General features: G+C 37.4%; 1 protein-coding gene across 1 annotated transcript in view; it reads left to right on the top strand.

Moving 5' to 3' along the window:
• Positions 1-25,091, top strand: part of ADAM32 (ADAM metallopeptidase domain 32) — a 160,519-nt gene that overhangs the window by 132,432 nt on the left and 2,996 nt on the right. The window contains exons 20-22 of the mRNA XM_043893833.1: positions 2,470-2,502; positions 21,737-21,775; positions 23,630-23,668. Coding sequence (XP_043749768.1) covers positions 2,470-2,502; positions 21,737-21,775; positions 23,630-23,668 — 111 coding nt within the window. The remainder of the gene's footprint in view (positions 1-2,469; positions 2,503-21,736; positions 21,776-23,629; positions 23,669-25,091) is intronic.

A 25,091-nucleotide genomic window follows, 5' to 3' on the forward strand; every position in this document is an offset into this window, starting at 1 on the left:
CATTTTTTTTTTAATGGATCACAGCCTTGTGGTGAAGGGGCTTGCACAACTCAATGAAATGCTGTTCAAGCTCACACAAGACAGACAGGTCATAGTGTAGAGTTCTGTTAAATTCTGGTCCACTGGGGGAGGACATGGCAACCCACTCCCGTGTTCTCAGTGTGAGAACCCTGTGAACAGTATGAAAAATAAAAAATATATGACCCTGGAAGATGAGCCCCCCTGGTCAGAAGGTGTCCAATATGCTACTGGGGAAGAGCGGAGGGCAATTATTAATAGCTCCAGAAAGAATGGAGCGACTGGGTCAAAATGGAAATGATGCTCAGTGTCGATGTGTCTGGTGGTAAAAGTAAAGTCCAATGCTGTAAAGAACAATATTGCCTAGGAACCTAGAATGTTAGGTCTCTGAATCAAGGTAAATTGGACACGGTTGAGCAGAAGATGGCAAGGTTGAACATTGACATCTTAGAAATCAGTGAACCAAACTGGGTGTTAATGGGCGAATTTAATTCAGATGGCCATTATATCTACTATTGTGGGCCAGAATCCCTTAGAAGAATTGGAGTAGCCCTCGTGGTCAATGAAAGAGTCTGAAATGCAGTACTTGGGTGCAATCTCAGAAACGACAGTATGATCTTTGTTTATTTCCAAGGCAAACCGTTCACCTTCACAGTATTACAAGTCTATGCCCCAACCACTAATGCTGAAGAAGCTGAAATTGACCGATTCTATGAAGACATACAAGACCTTCTAGAACTAACACCAAAAAAAGTGTCCTTCTCATCACAGAGGATTGGAATACAAAAATAGGAAGTCAAGAGATACCAGGACTAGTAGGCAAATTTGGTCTTGCAGTACAAAATGAAGCAGGGCAAAGGCTAACAGAGAATTGTAGCTTCCTTGATCTCCCCAAATGGTATCACCTCAATTTGGGGAGACTTCTTTCTCTGCCTGGCTTCCCATTTCTGTGTTACAGCATGGAAACTCTTCCCTGCAGTAAGAAGGGGCAAAGGGTAATAAAGGGTCTTTATTTTCTTTTCTCATAGATCACTATCTTGCCTAATATTCAGTATCTGAAAACCAGTGTTTAACATGTTTTGTCCAGATTTTCAGTTATTTCCAGCAGAAGTGTAAATCCTGTCTGTTACTCCATTTTGATCAGCATTGGAACTGTATCCTTATGGTTTGTAACCACACTTTCATAGGTATCTGTCCATTTCATATTCTGTTTTATTTTCTCAGATCATTCTCTCATATCACTATTTCTTCCTTCTCAGTCCTGTTCTAGACTTATGGCTTCTATTTTTGCAAAGATTTCTATGGAGCTTCTAAATATTCTGAGTTTTTTTAAATCATTTGTATTTCTTGGTGTATGAGCTCACTGTTTTGCTATGGCTGCTGATGTTAACTACTAGGGCTTTGTAATCATAGACTCTTTTCTCTTCAATATCTATGATTTTCCCATGAGAATTCAGCATGCCCTGTGTTGAAGACTCACACATGTGGGTGGTTTCACTTTTGCTTCTTTTAAAGCAAAAATATTTAAAGCAATTTCTCTGCATGGTGTTCAAGCATTTGTAAGAGTGTGAACTGGCATCCTGAAAGTGCATTTTTTGGAGGCTTGGGACTCCTCAGTGATGCACTTTCCCCCATCTATCCATGCATGTTGCATATCCCCATTTTCCCTGCTGCATTCCAAAGGCCACTGGTCAACTATCCCCTGTTGAATGGGTGGTATGACCATTCATGGCTTCAAGGTTAAGTAGCTCCAGTTAAGGAGCTCACTTAGTTTTTCTACATGCAAAATCCTCATAACTTAACTCCTTCTAAGGAATTACTAATAAATCTTTAGTCCCAAATTTGTATCACTGGTTTAGACACCCCTGCAGTCATTTACTTTTAACTCCTGTTTACCCTTTGAACTCCCCGTTTCTTCATTTTTACTGGCACCAAGAGAATTCTTTTCTTGTTAACCTCAGTTATGTGTTAACAGTTCGTGCTATTTTTTTCAGGCCTCCTGTATGAGGAATGGAAAGGGAAATTTTCCCACCAGTTCAGTCTGTCAGATTGTCTAGAAGTCCGTATGGATTTTACCTTATAAAATGTAGCATTTCTTTATCAATGAATAAAAGGTTAAATGTTGGGGTATAAAGGTCAGAATCAGACATTCAGGATCAAACCTATATTCTGTGTTCAGAAGTGATAAAGAAAAAGCAAATCTGTGCCTTCTTGATAATTCTGCATTGCAGGTTTGAAATACACTTTTTATGGATGAGGTATGCAGGTAAATGAGAATGTTTACTTATTTGCATCTCTGTTTAGTGACCTTGCACATTGTTTTCTTTTTTGGTAACTAATCTTGTAAAAGACATAATACAGCTTATAAAATGGCCGGACTTTTATTTATGCAGTTGACAAGCTCTCTTACGACTAATTTTGGACACTATTTTCCATTTGTTTAATATCCAGGTCAGAAGGTGGCACTCACAGAAATGTCACCAGGTAGGTAAACTGTAAGGCATCTTCAGACACATGTTGAAAATTAAGAATGAATTAGTAATTCACAATGTCTAGCTACAGTTGGTAAAGTAATCCTCTGAAAACCAGGCTACTAATATATAGTAATTTAGTTTCTTGTAAATTATTCTTCTATTCATTTAAATAAATACAATTTTTTTCTGAGGAAACAAGGAATAAAATGGCTGACTCTAATAAAATTTAGAATATGTATAATTAGTAAAGAAAAAAGGATGTATGTGGGGTTTAGTCAGTTGTGTCTGACCCTTGCAACATCATTGACTGTAGCCCTCCAGGCTCCTCTATGCATGAAATTTTCCAGGCAAGAACACTGGAGTGGGTTGCCATTTCCTTCTCCAGGCCATTTTCCTGTGCCAGGGCTCAAACCCAGGTCTCCTGCATTGCAGGCAGATTCTTTACCGACTGAGCTACCAAAGAAACCACAGCTTGGGTTATATTCATGTACAGCTTGGGTAAATGAGCAAGCAAGTACTTGATATTTGATAGATTATACATGACTGAACTCATGTATAAATTTCTATAGTAGTTACAGATTGGTAAGAACTAATTATATCTACTTCCTGTATTTTTTTTAAAAATCAGTAATGGATAGCATATTGTCCTCATTAATATTTCTTAAATAATAACTTCAGTCCTTACTGATTTATAACTGGTATACCAACATTCAGGGTTTCCCTGGTGGCTTAGCAGTAAAGAATCTGCCTGCAATGCAGGAGACCCAGGTTTGATTCTTGGGTCAGCAAGACCTTTGGCGGAGGGCATGGCAACCCACTCTAGTACTCTTGCCTAGAGAACCCCACAGACAGAGGCGCCTGGCAGGTGGCAGACCATAGGTTGTACAGAGTCAGACATGACTGAGACGACTGAGCAGCATACCAACATTTCAGTTTATCTGATAGAACTTTCCAGTCCCCTTACTTTCAGCCTTCTATTTAATTTGGTCTCTTGAAAATAGCCTGCCAATGATATTTTAAAATCTGTAACCCCAAGTGTCTCAGTAGTTGAATTTAGTATGTCTATATACTTATAATATGTTTGCTGATATGTTTAGAGTAAAATACTACCATTTTGTTTTGTTTTTTCTATTTCTCATGCTTTTTCAATATTTTCTTTTCTTTCTTGTATTCCATTGTATTGATTGTGCTTTCAATCTTTTTTCTTTCCTTCTATCAATTTGGTCAATATGTGTTCTAATTGTATTCTTTTAGTGATATTCTTTAATTATTATGTTATTATATTGTGTTTTATTAAATTGTTTAAATATAAAGTTATAATTTTAGATATAAAAGTACTTATGATCTTCTTCTAACAATTTATGCATATTAGCCCATTAAACCTTATACTCTTTTATTCACTATATCATAGTATTATCATTTGGTTTTTAGTTACTCTTGAATTTTAGCCTGATACAAATAAGTCAGTGTTATCATTATTATTATATTGAATCAAAACATACTAAGATTTCACTACATTCTTGTCACTTTATTTACTCACTATTCTTTTTTGAATTTAATTCCATATTTTGATGTTCAATCTCCCTTTTGGTGAAGTATATCTCTTAACATTTCCATCAGTGAGTCTTTGTGTAGCAAACTGTTTATCTTATCCACCTAAAATTGTGCTTATTTCATTCTCAAATGTGAGTTTAGGTAGTATGGACTTCTTGTGTGTGTGTGCTGACATCTGGGTTTTATTTTTATTTTTTTTAATTTTTAATTGGAGGATAATTGCTTTTTGTGTTGGTTTCTTCTATGTTGAGAGTTATTTTGTTTCCACTATTTAAAGGTATGTAAGTGTAGTGTGGCATTTATTACTGATGATGATAAATCTTTTGTTAGTGTGTTGATTCATTTATTCCTTTAAGATTAATATGAATTTTACATAGTTTTTGTATTTCTGAACAAATTACCACACACTTAGTAACTTAAACCACATTCATTTCCTGTGTGGAAGTTCTATATGTAGAAAATCCAGGTGGATTTGACTGTTTTGTCACAAGGCTGACCTGAAGGCCAGCCCGAGATCATAGTTCATCCAGGTTGTAAGAAAAATCCAATTTCTTCCAGCTTTAGGCCTGAGGTATATCTTTCTGTGTTGCCTGTCTGCTTGGGGCCCTTCTCTCTCTCAGAGGCCACCTGCATTGCTACTCAGGTACCTCCCTTCACCTTTAAAAAAATAAGGATATAGAAGTCTTCCTAAGGCTTTGACTGTCTCTTAACTTCTCCCTTCTACCAGCAAGAGAAAACCCTACTTGTAAAGGGCTGACCTGACTGGGTCAGGTCCACCAAAATGATCTCTGTATTTTTTTTTAACTTTTATTAAAGTATATTGTTATAACTGTTCTATTTTTTTTTTGGCTTTCATTTATTTTTAAAATTAATTTATTTTAATTTTTTTTCATTTATTTATATTAGTTGGAGGCTAATTACTTTACAATATTTTAGTGGTTTTTGCCATACATTTGTTGGGGTCCTTTAATGGACCGGAAGCTTGTGGTGCGGAGTCGACGATAAGAAAGTGAAAGAGAGAAAGAGAGAGAGAGAAAGAGAGAGAGACAAAAAGACCCGGGGACCTAAGCTCTGATGGAGCAAAGGTGCTTTAATGATTTTTCTATGAGTATATATAGGCTGCAGTACAAGAAACTTCTTTCGGGAATGATAGAGATCAGAAAACCAAATGTACAGCAACTGTTACCACAAGGTCAGGAGACAATCCATATCTCAAGAAAGGGGAAGGAGATTAAGCTGTTTTGTCCTAAGGAGAATGTTTACTAAAGGAGACTCATGCTTGCCTCACACAATGACCTCAGTCCCTGGGAGCAGCGTGCTGTTCCGCTTGAAGAGGGACAAAGGACTCATGAGAGATAGCATGTAGGAATCCTCCCGTCAAACATTCCCTGACAATTCCCCCTTATTTATTTATAATATTTGTAAGAAGAGTTCTGACCATCAGAGTTTGTTTAGTTTTGACAATCTTTGCATGAAGGCAACGGTAGACAACAAATATAATTGTTAAGACAATCACCAAAATTATGGTTCCAGATCCAATGCCATGAGTAAGACTTTGAAACCATCCACGTGGGTCTAGCCCAGATAATTGATCAGCTAATTGTTTAGCTAAAGTTTCCATATCAATGGAAGAGGGCAGATTATTAGAAAAGGTTTCAAATATTTCTTTTTGTAATAACTGTACATTCAGAGAGGCATTATCATGTATGTTTTGTAAATGATATTTGATTTGTTCCCAGTGCCAGTTGTAGGCACTATTATTAAAATGAACAGGAGTAACACAAAATTGAGTAGAATTCTAGTCACATTTTAGCATCACCTGTTTTTGTACATCTGTTAATTGATCTCCAACCCATTCGATGGCTGTTTTCAGTTCCTGTAGTTCTTCTTGAATTTCCTCATCTATCTGAGTCTGAGTGGGCCATATAGTATGGGCATCTTTAGTCCAATTTTGGATAAAATTATGTGTTTGAATTGAGGTTTGTAAAGTAACGCTAGTCATGACAGCAATGGTGCAAATAGTTATTAATCTTATAATGCCAAAAATCAGCCATCCAATGAATCGTTTACATCACTAGAGCAATTTAGTAAGCAACCAGGAAGCAAGTCCAGCCATGGGACCTTCTTCCCAGGGCCGTTGGAGATTTATTGGTAACCATAGACTACGTCGAGATCGAAGAATTAAAAGAGAATCATATCTTAAGGAAATAGAGGAGTTAAGACAAGTACATAATCTGCAATTTATGCAAGTTACAGAACGTATAGTCTTATTGAATTGTAAGTTTCCTATAGCTGTAACAAAAGGAAATGGAACACAGGCTTGTATAAAATATGATTGATTATAGCAAAAGAAATAATTGTTATAGCTATGATTGGTCCCTGTGGAATGTCTGGTCCAAGTCCTAAGTTCTTCGGTGTTTGCAGCAAATTTCCAGATGTCCCATTGTTTAGGCCCAATCTGTTTATCAAAGATGATTCAAGGACGAGGTGGGGGCCATTCCATCATCAAGCTAGCCAAGAAGTCCTCTGTCATGGTAATGTTCCATTGTAGTATTAGTAACCTTCCATGTTACTTGAGTAATATAATCATACATAGTATTGTTAATATCATCTGAGCAGTTCAATAACCACATACTATGGGTTCCCCAATTGACAATTGTATGATTAGCTATAAACATTAATTTTCCTGGTTTGGCCTGACATTTTTCCCAATGATCAGGAATATATTTAAAGTTCTTATTAGTAAACCCTTGGCATGCTGTTCTTTGTTCTTTCCCTAATTCTTTCCCTAAAGTTTCAGTAGTATAAACATGGTTTACTGACAAAGAAAGGGCAGTAAATAATCCAAGTAGTGTCCGAAAATCCTTTTCTGGAGGCAGGACGAAAGCCCAAGTTTGTCGACTAACGTTTATACATAATTCTGGGGCCCATACATAAAGGAAGGACTTCATAACCTAGAACGATATTAATTAGTTTTTCTTTTTCTTCAGGATGAGAGGGCCCCTCCAGTTCCAAGGAGGGGGCATATGTGTTGACTCATTAGTGGATGTGATTGGTTCTATATCTGTCCATTTTACAACCTACAATAAAAAAGGGGGGTTAGGTATATAAGCCCAGTAAGTGTGATCAATCAGGTCAGCCTGAGCGGGGGAAGCAAAAGCAAGCAAAGCAAGCATAGCGAAGAAAAATATTTTTAGGATTCTGAGGCATTCCCTGTTGAGAAATCAGGTTTTCAGTTTAATTAGTAAGGGTTTTTATCTGTCCCCAAGTAGGGAGATCATAAGGTCGATGACGTCGAGTGCGGCATTTTTTGGAAATTTTTAATGTCGCCATGGCTTATATTGGAATTCTTTCTTCCTGGTTTTTTTGCTGTTTCATCTCTAGTCTGAATGCTGGGGGCCCCCTTAGGTTGAATCTTCTGAAGAGGAAGTCATGTGAGCTCGTTGGATCTATCTGGAGAAATAGAAGCATATCCTTTCCCTGTAAGATTAGTTTCTTAGGCTTCTATTGATTAGTTAACCCGTCTTGATATCAAATGGGCAAAGGAAAGGAGGTGTCCTATAATGTTTAAAAACTTCTTTTTTTGTTTGTTTGTTTTTTGCTTTTGTCAAAACATCTCTTTGTGGTAAGTTTAAAAACTTTAAAACAAATAAGGCTATATTAACAATAGTTATAAAAAGAGAGGAAAGCGATAATGATGAAAACATTCTTAGGAAATATTTCAGTCTAAAAGAGAAAAAAAAAATCATTCGGAAATCTGTTTGGGACTGGTATTTGGCTGTGGTTTGTGTTATTTGGGGCAAAGGATTAGGAGTAACCATTCAAATATTTTTTCCTAAGTGAAATTATTGAAAAGGTGATGCAGAACAGCTTGACAAATGAAATGTTGCTCACATCCAAATATATTTGACCTTGTCCTTGAAAAAGAAATGCAGCTTAGCAAATGTTGAATCTCACTGTTTAGTGTGTTAAAGAGGATGATTACACTTCCAAGACAGACCTGAAAAGAAGGCAAACATTCCACATTTCTGATATTCTTAGGAACAAATAATCCATTCGGGAAATGGTGTTTTTTTTTTTTTTTTTTTATGCCGTTTTTGCCCTGCTTTAAGAATCTTACAGATTGGGAACAGAAATAAAGTCACACCAACAATAGTTATAGGCTTAAAGACTACACTACACCAGAATCTAGTAAAGTTTGCTCTGGACAAGGAAGACAAAAGTGTTCCTGTGTATTTTCTCTTATTTAATTTTTTATTTGCAGCTACAGTGTGTAATGTGTTTGTCCAATCATGTCTTGTGTTTGTGGACTATAAGGAATGTCTGCAATCTGTTTAATAGAGAATGAATGTAAAAACTGTTTGAACTGCTTAGAAATATAGGCAGAGTCATTGTCTGTTTTTATAGAATTAGGTGTTCTCATTATCATGAAGTTAAGTTGATAGGTGGGTTATAACATGTTGTGTAGTCTTACCTTAGAGAGGTGTTGCCCCTAGAAAAGAAGAATTTGTATTGATTGAGACATGTAAGAAGGAAGAGGAAGAAAGTTCAGGACAATGAGTTACATCAATTTGCCATAAAATTTTCCTTCATTTGTTATAAGCCTTTTTAAAATTTTAGCACTAAATATCTTTAAAAGTTAAAAGGCCAAAACAAAGTATGATAGCATAATAAACAAATGTAATGTTTATTTCAAATAAACATACCATACTTTGTGGTTTTCATTGTGATCCACCCAAGCATTTCAGCTGTATTTTTTAATATATTTGTAGTCTGAATGTATCTGTTGACCAAAGTTAATTTTGTTAAATATTGTTTTCTCAGAATTTTTCTCTTGTTTTTAATTTGGTTTAATTTGGAAAAAGAACATTTGCTGTAGCTAGAACAACAATGAAAAACTAGTCTAGTAAAGCTTATGTAAATACCACTTTATTTTATAATGTTTATAATGTTATAATGTTTCAACAATTAAAAAAAATATTTTTGTATTCATCATTTTATTTGCCATTTCTTATATCTTTCTATTAAAAGCATATATTTTACTTTTCTATAGCAACCATGAAATGTCTTGTATGTTAGCATTTTATAGACCGTTGAACATATTTCTCAAATCATATTATATTATATATATATCCATTCATATATAAATATATATTTATATTCATTAACAGCTCAAAATCTCTTCAGCTCTTCTGCAAGAAAAACCCCTTTTAAGAGTAAGCCAATGTTCAGCAATTAACGCTTCAAAATCCTACTTCATTTGGAAATGACCCAGCCATTCAAAAACTTCTACTACTTAGTTCAGCACAACTCTAGAAACCTAAGTTACTCCAATCCCAAGAGATGGCTCCAGATTATAGATAATAGATCATTCTATCAAAAATACAATTATTTCTAAGAGCTTATCTAAAAGTTTTTATCTCATCTATATATTTGTATATATATATATATATATATATATATATATATATATATATAAAGAGTTACCTTTTTGTTGACAAACTTAGTTTACCTTAAACCAAGGCATAATAAAAGTATTATATAATGTTGATGACTCAAGACATGTCCAAACTAGATTAACAAATAATTATATTTAAATCACATTCACATTTAAATAAACATTATACCCAACATTGAACACCCTTCAGTTCATGTAAAGCTGAATCCAAATAGAGCTCATTAATTCCACACTATCCAAAAACAAAGACATACATTGAGACATAGATAATTTTAGATACATAGGCATAGTTCTCTGTTTAAAATTTAAAATATCCTTTTGTTTTATTTATTTTGAGCTCCACCAATTTGTTAATGGCTGGAGTCCTAGATAGAGTGGGCTGTGTATCCCAAGGACATGATAAGAGTTAACTTAAGGTTTTTTCTTAGGCCTATTTTTGTTTCCCAGGCAGAACTGGAGCTCAAAAAAAAAAAAAATATTTTAACAAGTTAACCTTTTCTTAACTGCATGTGCAAGAAGAACCGGTTTTGCAATTTCAAAAAAGATTTTATTTTCATCAGGTTTCTCCGGAGTCTAAAGAATATCATAGCCATTCAGTGTCAAAAATATCATTTCTCTTTTTTGTAGCTATAGTATATTATTCATGACATATGCATGAGGGAATTGTTGTCACATAGGAAGTAAAGCCTTGGCTACAAAATTTTGACAAATACTAGGACTGTTATGGAGATGGCAATGGCACCCTATTTTAGTACTCTTGTCTGGAGAATCCTAGGGACGGGGGAGCCTGGCGGGCTGACATCCATGGGGTCGCATGGAGTAGGACACGACCGAAGTGACTCAGCAGCAGCAGTAGCAGGACTTTTAAGCATACCTTGAGGTAACATAGTCTATTGAGATCTCTTATGAGGCCCGATATGATTAGGATAAGGGAGAGAGAAAGTGAATCTCTCCCGGTCTAAAGGGTGTAAAGGTATATTTAAAAGGCAATCTTGTGAATCAGTAATAATAATGTGCCAATTTTGAGGAATAGTAATAGGTGATGGGATCTCTGGTTGCAATGTACCCATAGGTTTCATAAAAGAATTAACTTTTCTAAACTCTGTTAAGAGACACCATTTGTTATGTTTCCTTTTTATAACAAAAATAGAGTTCCAAAAAGAGCAAGATTTTTCAATATGTTTCAATTTTAATTGTGTGTTTATAAGTTTTTTAGTAGCTTGTAATTTTTCTTTTGTAAGGGGCCATTGCTTTGTCTAAATAGGCTCATAATTTTTTTTAAGTTATTTTAATAATTGTTTTGTTTGTTAAATGAGCAGTGGCCCCTAGGAAAAATGTGGAATGTATATCTGAGTTTGCCATTGTATAAGTAAGTTCCTTCCTATTAGATTAAAGGGTACATTTATCACATAAGGTTTTAATGTTGAAGGTTAGCCTTCTGGTCCCTCACATGAGTATATTTGAACACTTTGATAAACTTCTTGTACTTTAGTTTGAGAAATTCTTGCAATTTGGCAAGAGACCTTTTGTACAGGCCAGGATTTGGGCCATAAATGTTTGGAAATAATAGTGATATCAGATCCAGTGTCAAGGAGACCAGAAAATCTTTTACCATTAATTTTGATATTTATATTTGGTCGGGCATACTCAGATACTAATGATGTCCACAAAGATTGTTTTTGATCTGTACTTTCAAACCCATCTGTCCGTACATTATTAGAGGAATTAATAGAAATGTAAGGTAAAAGAAGTAATTGAGCAATTTTGTCCCCCTTTTTGAATTGCCATAGAATCTGAGATGACATCAGAATTTGAATCTCTCCTTTATAATCTGAATCAATTATTCCAGGGTGAACAGTAATTCCTTTAGAAGTCAGACTAGATCGGCCAAGCAAAAGACCAAAAGTTTGTGGGGGCAGGGGTCCAAAAAGTCTGGTAGGCACTCTAGTAGGGACTGCTTGAGGGTAAAGGAAAAAATCATTTAGGGCTGGTATATCGACGGCAGTACTGCTGGATGTTGAGGGTTTGAGGGAAAAGATAGAATTTGCTCCTGTTTGGAGTTCCCTGGAATAGGTTTTCCATCAATATCAAATTTAAATTTACAACTTTTGGCCCAGTGCATTCTTCTATGGCAGCGAGGGCAAATTTTTCGGTATTTTATTAGCCTTCTTAGGGCAGTCCCTTTTAAAATGATTTTCATCTCCACAATTAAAGCATCCTTCATTTCCTTTTCTAAAGGTAGCAGCCATTGCCTCAACCAGCATTTGCATCTTTTGAGTTTCTGATCCTAGATTGCAACAAGCTTTCAAATAATCAATAATAATTTTGGTCTCACAAATTGTAGCTATAGCTCTTTGACATTTCTGATTTGCATTCTCATAAGCAAGTAATTTCTCTAGCTGTTTTTTGGTTTCTTCTCCGATTACAGCATGGGAAATAGCAGCTTCTAATCTAGTTTAAAAATTAGCATAACTTTTCATTAGGTTCCAACAAATGAGAGACTTGGAGTTGCGACTGTTGGCAGGGAAGAAGCATTTGGAGCAGCCGGGGCAGGGCTAATAAGAAAATTTTGAGATATTTTGTATTGTTTTAATTGGGCCTTTTGTAAAGTTTAATCATTTAATTTATATTTATGTAATAAGTGTTCTGTCGCTGAATATTGGAAGGGCTAGAATGTACCTTGAAATGGCAGAATTACAGCTTTAATAAGAGCCCATAGGGGCTAGAGATCAATTGGAATATTTTTTCCTTGTTTGGCTGCTCATTTAACATTTTCTTTGACCTGGAGCCAAATTTCTAAATGAAAACTGCATTTATCAGGAAACTAAGGATTATGTTCAACTACTGTTTAAAGGCAAGCCTCTATTCATTGCCGTGAAGCCAGAAGTCCCTGAAATTTAAACAAATGGTGAAGTAGAGTAGAAAAATAATGGGGCTGGCCAGCCGTTTAACCCATGCCTTAGTACTTACCGACCTCAATAGGTCCCTGAGTCACTCCGCCCGATATGCCACGTACACCAGTGTCCCTGTTCTTGGCGCCATTTGTTGGGGTCCTTTAATGGACCGGAAGCTTGTGGTGCGGAGTCGACGATAAGAAAGTGAAAGAGAGAAAGAGAGAGAGAGAAAGAGAGAGAGAGAGAGACAAAAAGACCCGGGGACCTAAGCTCTGATGGAGCAAAGGTGCTTTAATGATTTTTCTATGAGTATATATAGGCTGCAGTACAAGAAACTTCTTTCGGGAATGATAGAGATCAGAAAACCAAATGTACAGCAACTGTTACCACAAGGTCAGGAGACAATCCATATCTCAAGAAAGGGGAAGGAGATTAAGCTGTTTTGTCCTAAGGAGAATGTTTACTAAAGGAGACTCATGCTTGCCTCACACAATGACCTCAGTCCCTGGGAGCAGCGTGCTGTTCCGCTTGAAGAGGGACAAAGGACTCATGAGAGATAGCATGTAGGAATCCTCCCGTCAAACATTCCCTGACATACATTGACATGAATCAGCCATGGATTTACATGTGTTCCCCATCCTGAACCCCCCCTCCTACCTCCCTCCCCATCCCATCCCTCTGGGTCATCCTAGTGCACCAGTCCTGAGCACTTGTCTCATGCATCAAACCTGGACTAATGATCTGTTTCATAATTGATAATATACATGTTTCAATGCTATTCTCTCAGATCATCCCACCCTCGCCTTCTCCCACAAAGTCCAAAAGTCTATTCTATACATCTGTGCCTCTTTTTCTGTCTTGCATATAGGGTTATCATTACCATCTTTCTAAATTCCATATATATACATTAGTATACTCTATTGGTGTTTTTCTTTCTGGCTTACTTCACTCTGTATAATGGGCTCCAGTTTCATCCACCTCATTAGAATTGATTCAAATGTATTCTTTTTAATGACTGAGTAATATTCCATTGTGTATATGTACCACAGCTTTCTTATCCATTCGTCTGCTGATGGGCATCTAGGCTGCTTCCATGTCCTGGCTATTGTAAACAGTGCTGCGATGAACATTGGGGTGCACGTGTCTCTTTCAGATCTGGTTTCCTCAGTGTGTATGCCCAGGAGTGGGATTGCTGGGTCATATGGCAGTTCTATTTCCAGTTTTTAAAGGAATCTCCACACTGTTCTCCATAGTGGTTGTACTATTTTGCATTCCCACCAACAGTGTAAGAGGGTTCCCTTTTCTCCACACCCTCTCCAGCATTTATTGCTTGTAGACTTTTGGATAGCAGCCATCCTGACTGGCGTGAGATGGTACCTCATTGTGGTTTTGATTTGCATTTCTTTGATAATGAGCGATGTTGGGCATCTTTTCATGTGTTTGTTAGCCATCTGTATGTCTTCTTTGGAGAAACGTCTGTTTAGTTCTTTTTTGATTGGGTCATTTATTTTTCTGGAATTGAGCTGCAGGAGTTGCTTGTATATTTTTGAGATTAATCCTTTGTCTGTTGCTTCATTTGCTATTCTTTTCTCGCATCCTGAAGGCTGTCTTTTCACCTTGCTTATAGTTTCCTTTGTTGTGCAAAAGCTTTTAAGTTTAGTTAGGTCCCATTTGTTTATTTTTGCTTTTATTTCCAATATTTTGGGAGGTGGGTTATAGAGGATCTTGCTGTGATTTATGTCGGAGAGTGTTTTGCCTATGTTCTCCTCTAGGAGTTTTGTAGTATCTGGTCTTATATTTAGATCTTTAATCCATTTTGAGTTTATTTTTATATATGGTGTTAGAAAGTGTTCTAGTTTCATTCTCTTACCAGTGGTTGACCAGCTTTCCAAGTACCACTTGTTAAAGGTTGTCTTTTCTCCATTGTATATTCTTGCCTCCTTTGTCAAAGATAAGGTGTCCATAGGTTCGTGGGTTTATCTCTGGGCTTTCTATTTTGTCCCATTGATCTGTATTTCTGTCTTTGTGCCAGTACCATACTGTCTTGATGACTGTGGCTTTGTAGTAGAGCCTGAAGTCAGGCAGATGATTCCTCCAATTCCATTCTTCTTTACAAGATTGCCTTGGCTATTCAAGCTTTTTGTATTTCCATACAAATTGTGAAATTATTTGTTTTAGTTCTCTGAAAAATACCATTGGTAGCTTGATAGGGAGTGCATTGAATCTATAGATTGCATTGGATAGTATACTCATTTTCACAATATTGATTCTTCCAATCCATGAACATGGTATATTTCTCCATCTATTTGTGTCCTCTGTGATTTCCTTCATCAGTGTTTTATGATTTTCTATATACAGGTCTTTTGTTTCTTTAGGTAGATATATTCCTAAGTATTTTATTCTTTTCATTGCAATGGTGAATGGTATGTTTCCTTAATTTCTCTTTCTGTTTTCTCATTGTTAGTGATAGAAATTCAAGGGATTTCTGTGTGTTAATTTTATATCCTGCAACTTTACTATATTCATTGATTAGCTCTAATAATTTTCTGCTAGAGTCTTTAAGGTTTTCTATGTAGAGGATCATGTCATCTGAAAACAGTGAGAGTTTTACTTCTTCTTTTCCAATATGGATTCCTTTTATTTCTTTTTCTGCTCTGATTGCTGTGGCCCAAACTTCCAAAACTATGTTGAATAGTAGTGGTGAGAGTGGGCACCCTTATCTTGTTCCTGACTTTAGGAGAAATACTTTCAATTTTTCACCATTGAGGATAATGTTTGCTGAGGGTTTGTCATATATAGCTTTTATTATGTTGAGGTATGTTCCTTCTCTTCCTGCTTTCTGCAGAGTTTTTATCATAAATGGATGTTGAATTTTGTCAAAGGTTTTTTTCTGCATCTATTGAGATAATCATATGGTTTTTATCTTTCAATTTGTTAATGTGGTGTATTACATTGATTGATTTGCGGGTATTAAAGAATCCTTGCACTCCTGGGATAAAGCCAATTTAGTCATGATGTATGATCGTTTTAATATGTTGTTGGATTCTGTTTGCTAGAATTTTGTTAATGATTTTTGCATCTATGTTCATCGGTGATACTGGCCTGTAGTTTTCTTTTTTTGTGGCATCTTTGTCTGGTTTTGTTATTAGGGTGATGGTGGCCTCATAGAATGAGTTTGGAAGTTTGCCTTCTTCTGCAATTTTCTGGAAGAGTTTGAGTAAGACAGGTGTTAGCTCTCTTCTAAATTTTTGATAGAATTCACCTGTGAAGCCATCTGGTCCTGGGCTTTTGTTTGTTGGAAGATTTCTGATTACAGTCTCGATTTCCATGCTTGTGATAGGTCTGTTAAGATCTTCTATTTCTTCCTGGTTCAGTTTTGGAAAGTTGTACTTTTCTAAGAATTTGTCCATTTCTTCCAAGTTGTCCATTTTATTGGCATAGATCTGCTGGTAGTAGTCTTTTATGATCCTTTGAATTTCTGTGTTGTCTGTTGTGATCTCTTCATTTTCATTTCTAATTTTGTTAATTTGATTCTTCTCCCTTTGTTTCTTGATGAGTCTGACTAACAGTTTGTCAATTTTATTAATCCTTTCAAAAAACCAGCTTTTAGCTTTGTTGATTTTTACTATGGTCTCTTTAGTTTCTTTTGCATTTATTTCTGCCCTAATTTTTAAGATTTCTTTCCTTCTACTAACCCTGGGGTTCTTCATTTCTTCCTTCTCTAGTTGCTTTAGGTGTAGAGTTAGGTTCTTTATTTTGCCTTTTTCTTGTTTCTTGATGTAAGCCTGTAATGCTATTAACCTTCCCCTTAGCACTGCTTTTACAGTGTCCCATATGTTTTGGGTTGTTGTGTTTTCATTTTCATTCGTTTCTATGAATATTTTGACTTCTTTTTTGATTTCTTCTATGATTTGTTGGCTATTCAGAAGCGTGTTATTTAGCCTCCATACGTTTGAATTTTTAATAGTTTTTTCCTGTAATTGAGATCTAATCTTACTGCATTGTGGTCAGAAAAGGTGCTTGGAATAATTTCAATTTTTTTGAATTTCCCAAGGCTAGATTTATGGCCCAGGATGTGATCTATTCTGGAGAAGGTTCCGTGTGCACTTGAGAAAAAGGTGAAATTGATTGTTTTGGGATAAAATGTCCTATAGATATCAGTTAGGTCTAGCTGGTCCATTGTGTCATTTAAAGTTTGTGTTTCCTTTTTAATTTTCTGTTTAGTTGATCTACCCATAGGTATGACTGGGGAATTAAAGTCTCCCACTATTATTTGTTATTGTTAATTTCCCCTTTCATAGTTGTTAGCATTTGCCTTACATATTGTGGTGCTCCAATGCTGGGTGCATATATATTTATAATTGTTATATCTTCTTCTTGGATTGATCCTTTGATCATTATATAGTGTCCTTCTTTGTCTCTTTTCACAGCCTTTGTTTTAAAGTCTCTTTTATCTGATATGAGTATTGCAACTCCTGCTTTCTTTTGGTCTCCGTTTGCATGAAATATTTTTTTCCAGCCCTTCAGTTTTAGCCTGTATGTGTCCCTTGTTTTGAGGTGGGTCTCTTGTAGACAACATATATCGGGGTCTTGTTTTTGTGTCCATTCAACCAGTCTTTGTCTTTTGGTTGGGTCATTCAACCCATTTACATTTAAGGTAATTATTGATAAGTATGGTCCCATTGCCATTTACTTTGTTGTTTTGGGTTCACATTTATACAACCTTTCTGTGTTTCCTGTCTAGAGAAGATCCTTTAGCATTTGTTGGAGAGCTGGTTTGGTGGAGCTGAATTCTCTCAGCTTTTCCTTGTCTGTAAAGCTTTTGAATTCTCCTTAATATCTGAATGAGATCTTTGCTGGGTAAAGTAATCTGGGTTGTAGGTTATTCTTTTTCATTACTTTCAGTATGTCCTGCCATTCCCTTCTGGCCTGAAGAGTTTCTATTGAAAGATCAGCTGTTATCCTCATGGGAATCCCCTTGTGTGTTATTTGTTGTTTTTCCTTGCTGCTTTTAATATTTGTTCTTTGTGTTTGATCTTTGTTAATTTGATTAATATGTGTCTTGGGGTGTTTCACCTTGGGTTTATCCTGTTTGGGACTCTCTGGGATTCTTGGACTTGGGTGGCTATTTCCTTCCCCATTTTAGTGAAGTTTTCAACTATTATCTCCTCGAGTATTTTCTCATGGCCTTTCTTTCTGTCTTTTTCTGGGACTCCCATGATTCGAATGTTGGGGCGTTTCACATTGTCCCAGAGGTCCCTGAGGTGGTCCTCATTTCTTTTGATTCTTTTTTCTTTTTTCCTCTCTGTTTCATTTATTTCCACCATTCTATCTTCTACCTCACTTATCCTATCTTCTGCTTCTGTTATTCTATTGTTGATTCCCTCCAGAGTGTTTTTGATCTCATTTATCATATTATTCATTATTAATTGACTCTTTTTTATTTCTTCTAGGTCCTTGTTAAACATTTCTTGCATCTTCTCAATCCTTGTCTCCAGGCTATTTATCTGTAACTCCATTTTGTTTTCAAGATTTTGGATCATTTTTATTATCATTATTCTAAATTCTTTTTCAGGTGGACTCCCTATCTCCTCCTCTTTTGTTTGGTTTGGTGGGCATTTTTCATGTTCCTTTACCTGCTGAGTATTTCTGTGCCTTTTCATCTTATTTAGATTGCTGTGTTTGGGGTAGCCTTTCTGTATTCTGGTAGTTTGTGGTTCCTCTTTATTGTGGAGGCTCCTCCCAGTAGGTGGGGTTGGACAATTGGCTTGTCAAGGTTTCCTGGTTAGGGAAGCTTGCGTCGGTGTTCTGGTGGGTGGAGCTGGATTTCTTCTCTCTGGAGTGTAGTGGAGTGTCCAGTAGTGAGTTTTGAGATGTCTATGGGTTTGGTGTGACTTTGGGTAGCCTGTATATTGACGCTTAGGGCTATGTTCCTGCGTTGGTGGAGAATTTACGTGGTATGTCTTGCTCTGGAACTTAATGGCTTTTGGGTGGTGGTTGGTTTCAGTGTAGGTATGGAGGCTTTTGGATGATCTCTTATTAATTAATGTTCCCTGGAGTCAGGAGTTCTCTGGTATTCTCAGGTTTTGGGCTTAAGCCCCCTGCCTCTTGTTTTCAGTCTTATTCTTCCAGTAGCCTCAAGACTTCTCCAACTATACAGCACTGATAATAAAACTTCTAGGTTAAGGGTGACAAGAATCTCCACAGTGAGGGATACCCACTGTGGAGGTGGTTCACAGAGTTACATGAAGAAGAGGAGATTGAGGAAGGAGATAGAAGTGAGCAGGAGGAGAAAAAGGGGGAATCAGAGGAGAGAGACAGATCTAGGCCGTCCTCTGTTCCCTAAGTGCTCTCCGCAGCCCAGAACACCCACAGAGTCACAGATCTGGGTTGAGAAGAGACGGGGGAGGGAGAAAATAGAGGTGACCTGAGGGATAAAAAGGAGAGTCAAAAGGGGAAGAGAGTAATCAAGCCAATAATCACACTCCTGAGTAAAAATTGGCACTGAAGATTAGATTCTTAAATGTATAAAACTGATATCAAATACTAAAAAACAAAGATTAAAAATCTAGAGTAGAGGTTAGACTGTTAAAAATACAACATAAAAAAACAGAAAAAATATAAGAAATATATATGAAGTTCACTTTAAAAATGGGGTCCTTTTTTTGTTGCAAGGTATTAATGGGTTATAAAAATGAAAATTAAAGGAGTAATAGAAGAGTTAAAAAAAGAAGAAAAAAATTTTAATAAAAAATAATAATAGTAAAAATATATCTAGGAATTTCTCTGGAGCTGTTGTGGGCAGTGTGGGTTCAGTTCAGTTTCAGATAGTTCCTTGTTCCAGCTTATACTTTTCGATATCTATAGGCCCCTTCCAGTGTACTCGGTGTTAACTACAGGGATTTTATTCTGTTGCACCTGTCACTTCTGAAGCGGTTTCCTTTGTTTGTTTGGCTTCTGTTTGCAGGTCTCTTCAGTGTCTAACTTCCGCCCTGACACAAGGGGGCAGAGGTGGTCTCTTTGTAGGTTTGCTGGTTCAGTGGTGCTGCGGGGAGGGAGGGGCGCTGCAGACAAATGTCACTGGCCTGTGTGGGGAGTGCCTGCAGTGTTCCGGCCACACTGGGTTTGCCCCTGCTCACGGCGTGTGTGCTTTCCCCGTCTACACTGCTCAGGCTTCAGGTTGCTCTACAGAGAGCAGGCCCTGCGTTATGTGCACTTCCCAGGCCCAAGCTGCTCATGATCAGGTTCTCGGGTACTCCACAAAGGCGCAGACTCGGTTGGGCCTGCGTTTTGTGCCGTTTCCCGGTAGGAGCAGCTCAGGCAACCAGGTGCTTGATGAGCACACTCTCTTCAGGTGCAGCGCGACTTCTCCCCTCCCCATCTCTGCCTCAGTTTCCGGGCGCGCCTGGTCCGGTGCCCCTTGTGTCTGTTCTGGGGGGCTGATCTCTGGCTGCAACCCTCCCCGGGGATGTCAACCATCCAGAATCTCAGGAAGTCTTTGGTTAGAAACTGGAAGCCTGTTTGCAGTTTGGTAGGGGATGCCCTCTCTGGGGCCGAGTTTGCCCCTTTCTGGCTCTGGCTGGCGCCCGCCTCCCCCTGCCTCCAGCAGGGGATGGGCTGGTCCACAGCTGGCTAGCTCTTCTCTGGTATTGCTCAGTCCTTTGTTCTGCAAATGGGCCAGCTTTGCCTTGCTGCTGCTGCTAAGATAGTTCAGTCGTGTCCGACTCTGTGTGATCCCATAGACGGCAGCCCACCAGGCTCCCCCGTCCCTGGGATTCTCCAGGCAAGAACACTGGAGTGGGTTGCCATTTTCTTCTCCAGTGTATGAAGGTGAGAAGTGAAAGTGAAGTCGCTCAGTCCTGTCTGACTCTTAGCGACCCCATGGACCGCAGCCTACCAGGCTGCTCCATCCATGGGATTTTCGAGGCAAGAGTACTGGAGTGGGGTGCCATTGCCTTCTCTTGCCTCAGGTTAGGGCTTTTTGCAGGTTAATTCTTTCTCTCTCTGTCTTGCTATCCTTCACTTTAGGTTGCTATCTCACGTTAGCTCCCTCAGATTGCCCTCAGGGCATTCAGGCCCGGTCCTTACCCTAAGTAATGCTGCTGGCTCCTCTCCGTTCAGCCCCCAGTTGCTGGTGGTGGATGCGAGCGTCTGGGGTACTTTTCTGCTGGGAGTTGCCTTTAAGCATGTAATCTGTGGGTTTTATTTATTTATTTTTCCTCCCAGTTAGGTGGCCCTCCGAGATTTGAAAACTTCCCCCAGGCCCACCGGTGAGAGGATTTCCTGGTGTTTGGAAACTTCCTCTATTAAGACTCCCTTCCCAGGACGGATCTCCATCCCTAACTCTTTTGTCTCTCTTTTTATCTTTTATATTTTCTCCTACCTCCTTTCGAAGACAATGGGCTGCTTTCCTGGGTGCCTGATGTCCTCTGTCAGCGTTCAGAAGTTGTTTTGTGGAGTTTGCTCGGTGTTCAAATGTTCTTTTGATGAATTTGTGGGGGAGAAAGTGGTCTCCCCATCCTATTCCTCCGCCATCTTAGCTCCCACCTGGTCTCTGTATTTTAAGGCCAACAGATTTGGAGCTTTAATTATATTTGCAAAATCTTTTCAAAGCAATACTTTGAAGAGTATTTAAATAACCAAGGAATGGGAATCTTATGGGGCCATTTTTGAATTCTGCTTATATCAACCTCTACATTTATACATTGGCCTTAGAGTTGCTATTTAGTTATAATGTGTTCTGGTAGAGATTTTTTGTAAAAAATCAGGAACTTGACCCAATATTTTCCCATTTACCTTTTATGCTTTCTATTTCCTCTTTTTCAAACTATCATTAGAAATATCACTTCCTTCCCTTAAATTTTCATTGGATTTTGTGTTATTTTTTCACCATTTCTCTATGTGTCAAATAGGAGGTGGAGATTACCCTGTCAGTACAGTCTGCCTAATTGTTTAGAAGTCAGTGAGGGTTTTCAATCACCACCTGCAGTAATTTGTTTACCAGTGGGTAACACATCAGGGTATAACCTAGAGGCCAGAATCAGGCATTCAGAATCAAACATGTATTCTGTACTGAGAAGTGACAAATCAGTTTTCTTGCTCTTCTTTCTATTTGGGAATTTGAAATCTATGTTCTTTATGGACATGGTATATCGATAAAAAGCAATGCTATTATTTGCAGACTGTAACTTAGTAATCTTTTGAAATGATTCATTAGCAGTGATTAGTAGTATAAAAGAATTAATGTAGGTTACAAAATGGCCTGACATTCATTTGTTATGGAGGCACACTTTTTTAAAAGTATTAACTTTGAAGCATTGTTTTTCACTTGCATTTAGGTCCACATCAGAAAGTAGCAGTCAATCAGATACTGTCAGGTAAGTGAATTAGAAAGGATTTCTTAAAATAAGATGAAGAAATTGATATTCAACAAGTAATTGCTAAGTATTAATTGCACAGCAACAATTGATAAGATATGCTATACATATAGCTTCTAAAAGAGATGGTTGGTTCTCTTTCCCCTTACTATTTTTAGTAGTGAACAGAGAACCTGCCTGCCAATGCAAGAGACATAAGAGGCACAGGTTTAATCCCTGGGTCAGGAAGACCCCCTGGAGGAGAGCATGGCAACCCACTACAGTATTCTTGCCTGGAGAATTCCTTGGACAAAGGAGCCTGGGAGGCTACAGTCCATAGGGTTGCAGAGTCGGACACAACTGAAGGGCTTAGCACAGCACACACACACACACAGATTTCCTTTAGTATTTTCTAACCTAGTAACTAGTGAGCGTTTGTCTAAATAAATAAATGCTTTCTTCAGTTTGTTAATGTATTTTGGGAGTTTATTCTGGGGAAACAAAGGAATAAATGACTGGGAAAGGTTTATGATGCTAACTCATAAATGGAGAAGTTCAGTTCTTTATTTGGAGACTGTAGAAACCCAATATATTTGCTCTTGAACAACTGAATGAGTGCTTACCCTGGTCACTTGAGAAAAATTTGCTGAAGAAAAAGGTTGTAAAGGAAATAATAATTCTGTGTGTTACATAGCCTTTCAGAATTACAAAGTAGTTTTTTAAAAACTTTTTTATTTTGTATTGGGGTATAACTAATGAACCAAAAATTAATTGTGACAGTTTCAAGTGAACAGCAAAGGGACTCAGCCATACATACAGTTACAAAGTAGTTTTAATTAAGTCTCCCTCCATTTCCTGAAAGGTAGATATGTCTGTGTAATAATGCAATAATTGTTTAGTTTTCCACATCCAACAGTTTGGGATGGTGTTAGTCAACATGTGTGCATGTGTGTGTGCATCCTCAGTTGCTTCAGTGGTGTCTGACTCTTTACAACCCTGTGGACGTAGCCTGCCAGGCTCCTCTGTCCATGGGACTCTCCAGGCAAGAATACTGGAGTGCGCTCCTGTGCCCTCATGATTCCACCTAGCTTCCTCCAAAGTATACTGCTGTCCCAGACACACCCAAACATACAGAGTAGGATGTCTAGGCTGTACATCAGGTCTGTTTAATTTCACTTAATCTGAATAGGTCTTCCTCTTCCATTATAATGCCTTCTTTTCTCATCCTTTCTCTCTCTTTCATTATTATGATCTTTTCCTTTCAGTGACACTTATGGAGTCATGAGTTACTCTCACTAAGCTAAAAAGAAAAATTGATTTTCATTAGTATGTCCTCTCAGTGTCAGGGAGTTATCATGTGATCCTTAAACATAGTTACCTTTTCCTCACATTGGGTGTATGTCTTATTACACTGTTATCATAAAGGATAAAGCCCATATTTATCTTGCTCCACACTGCATAGCCAGCATGTAGCAAGAGTTCTTGGTTTATGGTAAGTGCTCAATAAACATTTGTTGAATAAAGGAATTAATTAATTAATCTTTTCCACAGACATGCACACAGGCAGCCAGACAAAAAAAATCCACAAACACGAAAGTATAAAGACAAATACACAGACACACACATGTATGTATGTATAACGTTTTAACTGCCCCATTTCTCTCTCTCATATTATCTCTCATCCTGAAACCTTGTCAACATAATTCATCTCTTCTAGGATATTAATTCACCTACACTGAGTGAGGGATGATAGCATAACCCAATGGAATATGTACATTTCAACTAGAGTAGTTCGGGTATAAAATGCTTGATTGTCATTCTTAAGGTAGGCATGTTTCTTCGTATTAACTTTTGGACATTTTTATTTTTGTTTAGATCGAAGTCAGAAAGTAGTGCCCAAACAAATTGCAGCAGGTAAGCGACTTAGGAAATGCTTCTTATAAGTAAGTTGAAAATGAGCAAATAATTGCTTAATATTTTTGAGCAGCTACAATTGATGAAGTACTGCAGTAAAAACAAATTATTAATATTTTCCATTCTGGGAATGAGTATTAATGAACTTAGTCTTTTCTTTAGTTTACTAAATTTTTATTGGTTGCCTACTGTTTTGATACATAGGGAAAAACTAGTTAAGTCTAATGAGAGGCAAGATATTTATAATTATTTTGTGAATTAACTCATAATCAGAGCAATTTTTGAACATGTTTTATGATGAAATACACAAAGAGAAATATTTCTTTTTTTTTAGATCACACTTATACCCACAAACTCAATATGAGCAACTGAGTAAATTATTAATGCTCTTAAAAGGAGTTTATCTAAGAGACAGTTATTACAAACAAACTGAAATTCTACATGTTCCACACTTCCCCCCCCCCCCAATCCAACAGCCCGCAATTGTGTTAATAGAGTTCTCGTGAGTTTTCAGTTTCCTATGTGGCCTTGTGATCCTTCCAAAGTCATCAAATATTTACTGATCTGCTAATCTTCTTTTCTCCCTTATAGAGTTTTCGTTTACTTGTACTGCTTGGCATTTCCCTTAAAGTGTGTTCTTTTAGTTACATTCAATTCACTGATATTCCAAAATCTACTTTATACCCACAGGTTGTTTTCAGGCTGCACCACTACGTTAGATAGTTTCTATCCTCCCTGATGACGTCACTCCCTCCATTCAGGAAGCTGTTGACATTTCTATTTCCTTTATTTTGTTCTTTTTTTTTTTTTTTTAATGTTTCCTAACATAGTTACTCTTTTATAGACATTGCTTCCTCCAAACTAAGTGTGAAGAAAAAGGCAGATTTTCTTTATTGCCTCTACTCTCACCATTACCAAGGGATTTGTAATATAGTGCTCAAACACTAATACTTCCAAACTGCTGCTCCCCTAGTGCATTACTTTGCCAATAAGCTCTGAAATTGCTTGAATATAATGACCATGTATACTTTGCTAGCCAACTTGTGGTTAGCACCTAGCAGAGTAAATGCTCACTAAATGCTTGCATAGTGGATGAATATCACATACATCTTGAACTTCACATACACACATGATTGATGTTATAACTACTCTAACTGTCCCCTCACATTATCTCTCATTATAGAATATGTCATTTGCATAGTCATCTTCTTCTGGAAGTGGTATTCAAGACTGAGGGATAATCACCATCCTAGGACAATATATACCACACTTGAAGTGTGTGGTCTGGAGTGTTAACCCATTAGTATAGTTTGTGTTTCAGTTCAGTTGCTCAGTCCTGTCTGACTGTTTGTGATCCCACAGACTGCAGCATGCCAGGCCTCCCTGTCCGTCACTAACTCCCAGAGCTTACTCAAACTCATGT

This window comes from Cervus elaphus, chromosome 32 (assembly GCF_910594005.1).
Source record: "Cervus elaphus chromosome 32, mCerEla1.1, whole genome shotgun sequence".
Classification (NCBI taxonomy): Eukaryota; Metazoa; Chordata; class Mammalia; order Artiodactyla; family Cervidae; genus Cervus; species Cervus elaphus.